The 12,216-nt window shown below is 43.9% G+C and overlaps 1 protein-coding gene across 1 annotated transcript in view; it reads left to right on the forward strand.

Moving 5' to 3' along the window:
- LOC122930736 (solute carrier family 13 member 5-like) overlaps positions 1–12,216 on the forward strand; it is an 85,513-nt gene that overhangs the window by 57,244 nt on the left and 16,053 nt on the right. Inside the window, exons 7-8 of the mRNA XM_044284311.1 lie at positions 1,386–1,508; positions 9,202–9,417. Coding sequence (XP_044140246.1) covers positions 1,386–1,508; positions 9,202–9,417 — 339 coding nt within the window. The remainder of the gene's footprint in view (positions 1–1,385; positions 1,509–9,201; positions 9,418–12,216) is intronic.

Genomic DNA, 12,216 nt, shown 5'->3' on the forward strand with positions numbered 1-12,216 from the left:
CAGGGGCGGCGTTCAGTGTGTAAGTGCCCAGGGGCGGCGTTCAGTGTGTAGGTGCCCAGGCTGCTCTGCCTTCTTTTCACTTTACTCCTCCCCAGTCTCTGCCTTTGCCCACCCTCCAAGTGTCTTGCCTCATCGATAGGTCCGGACTTAGAGGGCAGGCAAAGGCAGAGGCTGGGGAGGAGTAAAGTGAAAAGAAGCAGAGCAGCCTGGGCACCTACACACTAAACTCCTCCCCTGGGCACTTGCGAGTGCTAATTTGCATATGAATTAAACTTCGTTTTTCCTGCTGGTGCAAGTCTAAAGAAAAGAACAAAGGTACCGTTACAATCCTGTATAGGTTTGCTACAGAGCCATGTAAGCACTGTATATGGCCATTTGGAGGTGACAGCCTACCTTTAAGCTTGCCCTGGTTTTGGTTGGTAGCATTGGGGATTAGCAGATTTGGAATGATCCACCAGAATACAGGCACCAAAAGGTCAGCTTATTTGCTAGTAACTTTGGAGCCAGTCATTTTCCACTAAGGTATATGTGGGCTCACAAATAACCTATTAGATGGTATCAATGATATTCTTGTACCTACAATAACAACGAAAATTACAATGCAGTTAAAAGTGGACGTGCACATGTTCTATCTAGATTGAAGGTGGCTCCAAAGAACCGTAGACTGGAGATTAGAATATCATAGTCAATATATAAAGGAAAATTCAACTAAAAAAATTCAGGCAGTGTTTTTACTCATCACTCAGAATCCAAAGACTTGCAACTAAACCACACACACACAATGTCACACACAATACAGCATCATACATAGTAAACCATAGATGACAGCTACTGTTTCTATAGCTGACCACAGGAATTATGTCAGTTATAACTATTAGACATGTTAGGGACCCCCTGGGCAGGGGGTCATTACGTTATGAAGACCAGAATAGTCAACTACCTATCTGCAGAAACACTGATGGTGCTTTTAGATGATGTACTACCAGTGCTCCCATAACTAGGTCACCAGTTTCTAGCATTGGACAGAAAATTTAACAGTAAGAATAGTTTTTGCATATTTTACAAAAACATAGGGAGAGATTTATCAAACTGGTGTAAAGTAGAACTGGCTTAGTTGCCCATAGCAACCAATCAGATTCCACCTTTAATTTTTCACAGCTTCTTTGGAAAATGAAAGGTGGAATCTGATAGGTTGCTATGGGCAACTAAACCAGTTCTACATTACACCAATTTGATAAATCTCCCCCACAGTTTTTAATACCACGGAACACAGTTTATTACTAAGACTGCCATTAGAAACGTCAGTGTTAATAGATTCCCTTCATTGTTTTCTCAACAGTTTTCCTGATAAAATGATTTCTTACATATTTCTTATTTTTTTACAGCATATTTCCGGACAATGGAGATATTCTTAATTTTGCATCTTGGTTTGGATTTGCCTTTCCCAACATGATAGTGATGTTGTCTATAGCTTGGCTCTGGCTCCAGTTCTCATTCATGGGAATGAAGTAAGTCATATAATGTTATAGACAGAGGACATAATCAATGTGTGCAGATATTAACGTGCATATTCCTGGCTCTAACTTACTGTACTCTACTCATCTCTGCTTGGATTTGACACCAGGTAGTTGGTTTTCCACTATGGATATGGTATCCCCTCAATATAGCTGGTAACATTGGTGAAGATTCTCACGGGGCAATCACTAGACAGCAGCATGGTCGTGTTACTTCATAGTACCAACAGAAACACAGGAAAAGATAACATGCTAAGATAAGGGTGCACAGTATGGCTCATTTATCATTAAAATATGCCACTTTTGTAGCGTGAAAAAGTCACAAACTGCACATTTGCAACTTTTTCAATGGCCAGTGCCGTTTCTCCACTGACCTCGCTATGGCCCCACCATATTTATCATCTTCTACTCCATTTTTCTGGCTTAGAGGAACACTGAAATATATGCCAGGGACAGTTCAGGGACACGGACTGACGGATCCCCCTCCTAATTTATGACGAGGCGTATTCCCCATCATATATCTGGCGTGACATCCGGCAATGTGCCTGCTTATCATAGCCCCCATGTATATGTGATTCACAGAATGGCCACCATAAAACGTAACCTTTATTAATATTATAATTACAATTTGCCAATGTTATAAATCATATAAACACACTAAATCCAGCACAACCGGGTATGCGTTACACTAACCCAATATTTCCCTATTCTATAATGGTTCTGTCTATCAAAACAGCATGGCCACCGCGATAAGGGTCATCCCCTGTCAGGAACCTTATGTAACACCCCATAGATGTGCAATGAGCAGGACCGTGGTACGGTGGCCAATTATGCAGTGGGTCAGGATAGATGTATATAAGTCTATGGTTTGTTCGTTACGCCAATTGCAATGTGCGCAGGTACTGTAGCAGGGCCCTTTAAGATGTAATAACTCACGTACCAGGTGAGGAATGCCAGAGTGGGGATAGTGTCTCTGTGTAATGTCAACGGTGTCTCCTACCTGGGTACGGCTGGACTCCTGGATCCTGGCTCACTTGCAATAAATGAGTGTGTTGCTAGTAGGAGTAATTGAGGAACTTGGTAGCAGTAAATGAGATCCAGACTTGTTATATAATTCAAACTTGTCTTTACTTAATGGCAGCATAAATCCATACGAGTTACAGCAATAGTCCTTTAGGTCCCAGCAGGTATTGGCAATATGTGGCAGGGATCAATAGCTCGTCTGCTTCTTATCATATGCCTGAAGAATATGGCAGGTATTTATCTTCTGCTCTGACTATCTTCTGCTTGGTATGGGCCTGAGGAGGAATTTGGCTTCTCCTGGACTCTGGATATGTACTCACAGCTTGGCTCACAGGGAATGCTTCTTCCTGGAGGCTGGAGATGGCTGCTTGCTTGTCAACCAGCTGAGGCTGATGGCTCAGGCTGGGAATGTCCTCTGGTCTCAACCGAGACGAGGGCCTGGCTTGGGATCCCTAGAACTGGGAGCTCCTACCAGCACAGCCTTCCCCTAGCTGGGGTAGCTGGCACACTAAACTGAACTTCCTTTCCTCCCCATGAGGCAGGATGTGGGAACATTTCACACCTCCTCAAAGCGGGGGGAGCCAGACTGGAATGTACTATTCCAGTCCAGATATGCTAAACTGTCTACTCTAAGTCTATGCTAAACACATTGCTGCCATCTGCTGGTGAACATGAAAATTGCAGCATAATACATAAAACAGGCCTAGAAAATACATGTAATGACAATAATGACAATATAATTACACTTAACATGTGGTAGCGGGAAAAAGAGTTTGATAACATACTCTGGGATGTTACAGATGCTCTGATCAGCGAAAGGAGCCACTGTAAAAAAAAATTGATGTTACGGGTACACAAAAATGTCCATACAATATATACAGGTGTCAACCCATAAACAAAATAAGGCTATGGGTGCACATGGATGTCCATATAGTTCATGCAGGTCCATAAATATTGGGACATTGACACAATTCTAACATTTTTGGCTCTATACACCACCACAATGAATTTGAAATGAAACGAACAAGATGTGCTTTAACTGCCGACTGTCAGCTTTAATTTGAGGGTACTTACATCCAAATCAGGTGAACAGTGTAGGAATTACAACAGTTTGCATATGTGCCTCTGACTTGTTAAGGAACCAAAAGTAATGGGACAATTGGCTTCTCAGCTGTTCCATGGCCCAGTGTGTGTTATTCCCTCATTATCCCAATTACAATGAGCAGATCAAAGGTCCAGAGTTCATTTCAAGTGTGCTATTTGCATTTGGAATCTGTTGCTGTCAACTCTCAAGATCAGATCCAAGGAGCTGTCACTATCAGTGAAGCAAGCCATCATTAGGCTGAAAGAAACAAAACAAACCCATCAGAGAGATAGCAAAAATATTAGGCGTGGCCAAAACAACTGTTCGGAACAATCTTAAAAAGAAGGAACAAACCAGTGAGCTCAGCAACACCAAAAGACCAGGAAGACCATGGAAAACAACTGTGGTGGATGACCGAAGAATTCTTTCCCTGGTGAAGAAAACACCCTTCACAACAGTTAGCCAGATCAAGAACACTCTCCAGGAGGTAGGTGTATGTGTGTCAAAGTCAACAATCAAGAGAAGAATTCACCAGAGTGAATACAGAGGGTTCACCACAAGATATTGGTGAGCCTCAAAAGCAGGAAGGCCAGATTAGAGTTTGCTAAACGACATCTAAAAACGCCTTCACAGTTCTGGAACAACATCCTATGGACAGATGAGACCAAGATCAACTTGTACCAGAGTGATGGGAAGAGAAGAGTATGGAGAAGGAAAGGAACTGCTCATGATCCTAAGCATACCACCTCATCAGTGAAGCATGGTGGTGGTAGTGTCATGGCGTGGGCATGTATGGCTGCCAATGGAACTGGTTCTCTTGTATTTATTGATGATGTGACTGCTGACAAAAGCAGCAGGATGAATTCTGAAGTGTTTCGGGCAATATTATCTGCTCATATTCTGCCAAATGCTTCAGAACTCATTGGACGGCGCTTCACAATGCAGATGGACAATGACCCAACGCATACTGCAAAAGCAACCAAAGAGTTTGTTAAAGTATAACTGTCATTTTTTATTTATTTTTTGAGTATTGGATTGTGGTGATTAATATCTCCTTGGTGGCCCTATTTCAACTTTTCACTGTGTATTCAATTACCCCTTAATTCCACAGTTTTATTCTCTGTACTGCCTATTTTTACCTCTGCTTAAAATCAGGTTGCTAGGCATGGTCCCTCCTCTGTGTTGAAGGACGGAGGACGCAGAAGCACACAGCGTGCAAGGTCAGATTACTGACAGCCAGGGACTGTAAGTAAATGATTAAAGCCAGGTCCTCCCCAGCAGCTGATAACAGTGCCTGGGCTGTGTGCACTTCTCCCTGTCCCTGCGCTTGGCAGACGCTCCCTCACTCAGCAGACTGGGACAATGCAGAGTCGAAGCAGCGCAGACCAGGGAAGGGAGACCTGCCGTCTCCTCAGTGTATAAATGAAAGCAACATGTGGTAAGAGGACCCCTTTGTGCGGCAGGAGATTAACCCTTTATGGGGGAGGGCTGTGGTTACTGACACTTTTGGGGGGCTATTGTTACTGGCTAGTGAGGGCAGGCGGGATTAGCCTCAGGGTGAGGGCAGTGGCGGCCATCTTAACTGAATAGTGAAATTGCATTTTTTTGCAGACTGGTTGCTAAGGGCGGAATCTTATTAAATATGGGGTAAGTCCGTCTAATAGTAACTGATTCTGGAATATCATGTTATTAGTAACTACATATATGAAAATTGAAATTAGGGTCTAAGTGTGACAGTTATCCCTTAAGGGAGAGAAGTGGAATGTTATGCAATGGCCAAGTCAATCACCTGACCTGAATCCGATTGAGCATGCATTTCACTTGCTGAAGACAAAACTGAAGGGAAAATGCCCCAAGAACAAGCAGGAACTGAAGACAGTTGCAGTAGAGGCCTGGCAGAGCATCACCAGGGATGGAACCCAGCATCTGGTGATGTCTATACATTCCAGACTTCAGGCTGTAAATGACTGCACAAAAACACAGAAATATAGTGGCAAATCTGGGGGAGCTGCTCAACCCCTAACACTGTAGCGTGTTTTTCATTGGGGGAGCAGCCCCACCGCATGTGGACCGCAGAAAACGACTATCCCCAGCAAAAAATATTTTGCATACGGTGGAGGATGTCGGCGCGGTCCACATGCACCACAAGGCATCCTACACAAAACGGAGCATTGTGCGGATGAAAATATAATCATAAATCACAGAAAAAATGCACCAAACGGATATGCCACTGACTATACTGGCTAGTCATAAATGCAGATATTAAAAGCTGAGACTTTTGCCAATATATTCCTGTCAGGAAGATATCGGAGCCCACATGCACCACGTCACGGCTCTCAGCATGGCAAGGGGTCCTACCACTACGCTACCTATGGTGTGAACAAGGTCTGAAGGTGATGTAATCCAGCTCACAGCCAAGCTTCCACACAACCGCCTAGCAGGACAACTAGTGCAATGTGAACAAAGCCAGACTGTAAGCCACACCCATATCAGACCATGTGATGGAGGCTACCAGGTGCAAAGGAGAGTGTTTGAATGCCAGGTAAAGGCACATACACTACATATAAAACAAGACAAAAACACAGCTGTGGGCTGGATTACATCACCTTCAGACCTTGTTCACACCATAGGTAGCGTAGTGGTAGGACCCCTTGCCATGCTGAGAGCCGTGACGTGGTGCATGTGGGCTCCGATATCTTCCTGACAGGAATATATTGGCAAAAGTCTCAGCTTTTAATATCTGCATTTATGACTAGCCAGTATAGTCAGTGGCATATCCGTTTGGTGCATTTTTTCTGTGATTTCTGTAAATGACTGCAAAGGATTTGCAACCAAGTATTAAAAAGTGAAATTTGATTTATGATTATTATTGTGTCCCATTACTTTTGGTCCCTTAACAAGTGGGAGGCACATATGCAAACTGCTGTAATTCCTACACCGTTCACCTGATTTGGATGTAATTACCCTCAAATTAAAGCTGACAGTCTGCAGTTAAAGCACATCTTGTACGTTTCATTTCAAATCCATTGTGGTGGTGTATAGAGCCAAAAATGTTAGAATTGTGTCAATGTCCCAATATTTATGGACCTGACTGTATATACAACTGTACCACAAATATTGAAATAAAAAGGATATATCCTTTGATAAACAGAAAGTATTCCACTTTTTCTTCCAACAAGTACACATAAACAGCTCTTGGCAGGTCACAGCGTCATTTACTCTGTACCAGTGACATGCTCATCTCAACCGGTACATAGTACATGGTGCTGTGACCTGCTGAGGCCACACTTTATTGGAGCTCTCATTTGTGACTCATTTAACAGTGAGGTGAAGCCACCAGGGTCATGCGAGATAATCCCCCACCTGTCTTAAAGCATCAATATTACACCTAAAATATTGGTTATTAATATTTCTACTATTCTTATAATGTGACTTTATGGAAACCTTCTCACATGAGGTACCAAAAAAGTACCAGGTGCTATTTTTAGCTTTGGCCTACTGGAAAAACAAGAAAAGCAGAGTAGAGCTGGGTAAAGTCGACCCAGTTCCATGCAGTGAAAAAAAGGCTTATGATTTACCCCTACAAACTGGTGTATAGGTGAAAAGATGCCGATTCCATAAATGTCATTGGTGTCTCGGTACTCACTGGCATTCATCGTAGTCCGCCTGCAAAGAGTCCGAGCAATGAAGCACTTAGGAGTCCTTTCTATTACAGCAGAAAACATAGGAGTCCTCTTCATTGTGTCACCGAGCTTCTGAATTCTCTCCATTATATCACCAAGCTTAGGTGCCCTTATAAAGGTTGGCTTATCTCTCACATTGATGGTATATCCCACCTCTGAAACTCGCTTCAATCTCCTAAACGGGGCCTCTGAAGTGAACGGAGAGCAGCCACACATGTGCGGCCACCTTTCATTTGCTACTATGGGAGTTTCAAAAATAACGCCAGCTCAGCTATTTCTGGCAGTCCCCGAGCGGTGAATGGAGCAGTGGCTGTGATTGCACAGTGCGCTCTGTATTCATCAATATGGAACGTCCCATAAAAGCTATATTTGGAACTCCCATAGTGATAAATGTAGAGCGCGCTGCACATGTGCTCTCCTTCACTTTGCAGTCCCCAATCTGGAGATATGAGAGAGTCCCAGAGGTGAGACCCGCATCGATATGACATCCTAGCGATATGCTATCAGTGTATGAGATGAGCCAACCCCTTTAACTGTGGGGGAATGTCAGTGTCTCTTCACATACTCATATACCATTATAAATAAAGATTGGCCGTACATGAGTGCTGTCCCCACTATTGACTATTTGACTAATCAGGCTGGAGTCTGTGTTGTCTTTTTCTGGGTCATCTCTAACATTCTTTCCTTCCTATTTTACTATTAATTGCTGCTTACTACTCCATTAAAGGGGTTCTGTCAGCAGATTTGTACCTATAAAAGTGGCTGACCTGTTGCATGTGCAGTTGGCAGCTGAAGACATCTGTGTTGGTCCCAGGTTCATATGTGCCTGCATTGCTGAGAAATATGATGTTTAAATATATGTAAATGAGCTTCTAGGAGCAATGGGGGTGTTGCTGTTACACTTAGAGGCTCTGCTCGACAGGGCCAGGCATGATGACGTTTTCACTGCCTGGTCCTGTCAATCACAGTGCAGAGGAGCGGCAGTTACAAAGACAGCAATGCCTCTAGGTGTAACAGCAACGCCCCCATTGCTCCTAGAAGCTCATTTACATACATATAAACATCATATTTCTCAGCAATGCGGACACATATGAACATGGGACCAACACAGATGTCTTCAGCTGCCAAGCACTCATGTAACAGGTCAGCCAGTGTCACCACCAGACATCTGAGAAGCTCTGACAGACGTTCTTCAGAACCTCCTGCTTGTTTTGCTTTCGTTTTGTCATCTTGTTAGCCTCTCTCAGCTGTCATGTAGTTGCACTGATTGCATCCCTTTAAATCCCTTCCCATACTGCATCACTTTGCGGTTTATACAACTTCCTGGAGTGTGTACATGCTGAATGCTACAACTGATGCTTCTACAGATAAGTCTGTTCATTGATTTGTGTTTTCCTGTTTGCTTGATCCTAGGTGACCCTGACTCCCTCCGTATTAAGTGTAGGGAGCCGGTGGTCGTGTCCCCTCACTATTATAGGGTGTTCAGGTGTCATACAGTCGAGGCACGAGGGCATGCAATTTTCTATCATAGAGATCTTTGCATGGGCTAAGAAGACAGGGAGAGTTTCAGGGCTTAAATAGGGGTCACCCTTTTGTTCCTTAGTTTCGGATCAAGCCAGTCGGATCCTTATTTGTAACTTCTTGTTTTCTGTTACACCATCCGTGACAGCCAGTTTACTAGGTACAAATCTGCTGACAGATGCCCTTTAACTCCTCTTCCTTCTATTATTCAGTTTCCTTTTTCTATTTCTTTTCTTTCCATAGGGAAATCTGCTGGACTAATCATTCAGTCAGAAATTCAGACCTGTGAAACTAGGAAGGAGTTATAGTGTTCTTCCTGAAACTGCTTTTATCTCTTGATATAAGAGTAACCACCTCACCTTTTCCTCATATTAAGCTTTAAGAAGACATGGGGCTGTGGCACCACCAGGTCAGAGAAGGAACGCGCAGCTTATAACGTGATCCGGGAAGAATACCGCAAGCTGGGTCCTATATCCTTTGCAGAGTCTAATGTCCTTCTGCTCTTTACTCTTCTGGTCATCCTCTGGTTTACAAGAGATCCAGGCTTTGTGAAAGGTTGGGCTACTGTGCTCTTCAATAAAGGCAACATTGAGTAAGGAGCTCTGGATTTCTTATAAAGGTTTTTATTTTTATAGCTTTCCATGCTTGTACAAAATTTATTCTTTGTCTTTTATGAGACTTTTATACCACCCGAGGTCAAGAAGGAAAATCAGCGACATACTGTATACCACAACTCCTTCATCCTGTAGTCAATGGCATAGTTGAGGTAGCGGTAACACCCAGGCCCTGGTGCCCAAGGTAGTTCAAAGGCCGCTCTTCCTCTAAGAAGACACCAGTAATATAAATGGCACATGGTAGTCACAATGTTAAAGGGCATCTGTCAGCAGATTTGCACCTACATAACTGGCTGACCTGTTACATGTGCTCTAGGAAGCTGAAGACATCTGTGTTGGTCCTATGTTCATATGTGCCTGCATTGCTGAGAAAAATTATGTTTTAATAGATGCAAATAAGCCTCTAGGAGTAATGGGGGTGTTGCCGTTACACTTAGAGGCTCTGCTTTCTCTGCAACTGCCACGCCCTCTGCAATTTGGTTGACAGGACCAGGCAGTGTAAATGTGACCACTCCTGGCCCTGTCAATAAAAATGCACATGGTGCAGCAGTCGCAGAGACAGCAGAACCTCTGGGTGTAACGGCAACGCCCCCGTTGCTCCTACAGGCTCATTTGCATATATTAAAACAACATTTTTCTCAGTAATGCGGACACATAGATATGAACATGGGACCAACACAGATGTTTTCAGCTGCCAATTGCACATGCAACAGGTCAGCAGGTTTCATAGGTACAAACCTGCTGACAGATGCCCTTTAATAATGTAAAGTTAATATTGCTCTCATCCAATAAGAAGGACAACCCTAAAGAGAACGGATAATCTGACGGAGGACATATACTGTAGGCAACTACTCTTTGCTTGGGCCAAGAAGGAATAGTAACTCGATATGGCAATTGGCCACAATAGTTAACAGAGTTAGGCTTTATTTTTATTTAAGGGGACCCGTCATCTCTCATGACATATCTGTTTTAGTAACTGCTTAAATTCCTCATGTAAGAGAAATGATGGCGCATACATCCCTATGATGTGCCATTTCTCTATTATTCCGGCTGGAAGTTTATAAATGCATTACTAACAGTTTGCAATGAAGGTCCAGATGAGTATTATCAGTTGGGTGTGTCCCAGTCTGACATTAGCCAATCAGTGCTGCCAGTGTGTGCAGGGACACACCCCCAACTGGCAACATTCAGTTAGAGCTTTATTGCAAACTGCTGGCAATCATAAACTTCTAGCAAGAATAATAGAGGAATGGCACAACATAGAGTCATAAGAATAGATGTTCCAGAATTCTTATGGGATGGGGAATGCACATAGTTATGAAAACTGACATGTCAGGAGAGGTTACAGGCAGGTCCTTTTTAAGCAATATAGATGCAACTTTTCTATGTAGCTAAAAGAACCATGATGTGGCATATGGTACTGGTCTTAAAATAGCTGGTTGCACCTTGTACCTTCTTCTGATTAGCTATCGAGTTTGTAATAATTAACAAACGTCTGTTAAAACTATTCCAAAAGGGACTGTATTATGCACCATACACAGAAAATTTAGGGCCCATTTAGGGCCCATGCACACGGCCGTTGCTGGCCGTGGCCCGTATTGCAGTCCGCAAACAGCGGGTCTGCATTATGTGGGACCGGCTGCGTGCTCACCGCATCTCGGATGCGGACCCATTTACTTGAATGTGTCTGCAATCCAAAGCTGTGAAGCGGAACGAAGGCGCGGAACCCCACAGAAGCATAGTTTCTGTCCATGCCTCCACACTGCAGAGAAAATAGAACTTGTTCTATTTCTTTGCGGTGCGGATGGATCACGGACCCATTCAAGTTGAATGGATCTGGATCCGTTGCGGCAGCTTCACAGGTGGGGTCTGTCCATTGGGGACTGCAAATTGCGGTCCCCAATGCACAGAACGGCTGGGCAATGGCCAGGATTGAGGATTGAGCCAATTATTAGGAATGCATGTTTTAATGAATCCTCATTTCAGATGTAAGGAATGGCCTTAAAATTATGTGTCCATTGGTGGCCACCGGTGGTTGTCTTTTGGCCGCATGTGGCCAGCCACACTGTCTGGTAATACCCTAAGGGCCTGTTCACACTGCATTTTCTCCTGCGGAATTTTGGCTTGGATACCCACACCGAAATTATGCTAGCGGCTGCGTCCTTTTTGCCTCCCATTAATTTCAGCGGGAGGCAGCGCTGAAGATCCTGGAGTGGCCACGACCGCTCCAAGAAGGGACATCTACCTTATGGCACAGTCACGACTTTAAACTGCCGCTCCACGATCATCAGCACTTCCTCCCACTGAAAAGAATGGGGGGTAGAAAGGACATCGAAGCCAGCGGAATTTCAGCAGAAAATCCAGTGGGAAAAAAAGTTGCATGAACGGATCCTAAAAGTAGCATTGTGCTGCATGAAAGGTTGTTCAAAATGAGGGCCAATTGGATTGTATATCACCCAGCAGCATTTAATTACTGTCCATGTAAAAGGACCCTTAAAGGGTTGTCCGATCTCGCCATTCCCATGGGACTAAGTGATTGCCCTCCATGGCCAGGCTTATGGAAATGGCAGAGCTGGCGCTCCACTATTTCCGTGGCTCCCATTGCAGTAAGTTATTGAAGCAGCGTAGCTCATTCTGCTATGCTTTTTGCATAGCTCCCATTCAGTGCAATTGGAGCTACAGAAACAGTGGACTGCTGGCCTGCTTGGCTATTTCCGTAAACCTAGCCACCTAGGCAAAGCGCTTACTTTCATCTCAGCATGGAAATAGAGAGCTGG

The sequence above is a fragment of the Bufo gargarizans genome, chromosome 3 (assembly GCF_014858855.1).
Source record: "Bufo gargarizans isolate SCDJY-AF-19 chromosome 3, ASM1485885v1, whole genome shotgun sequence".
NCBI lineage: Eukaryota > Metazoa > Chordata > Amphibia > Anura > Bufonidae > Bufo > Bufo gargarizans.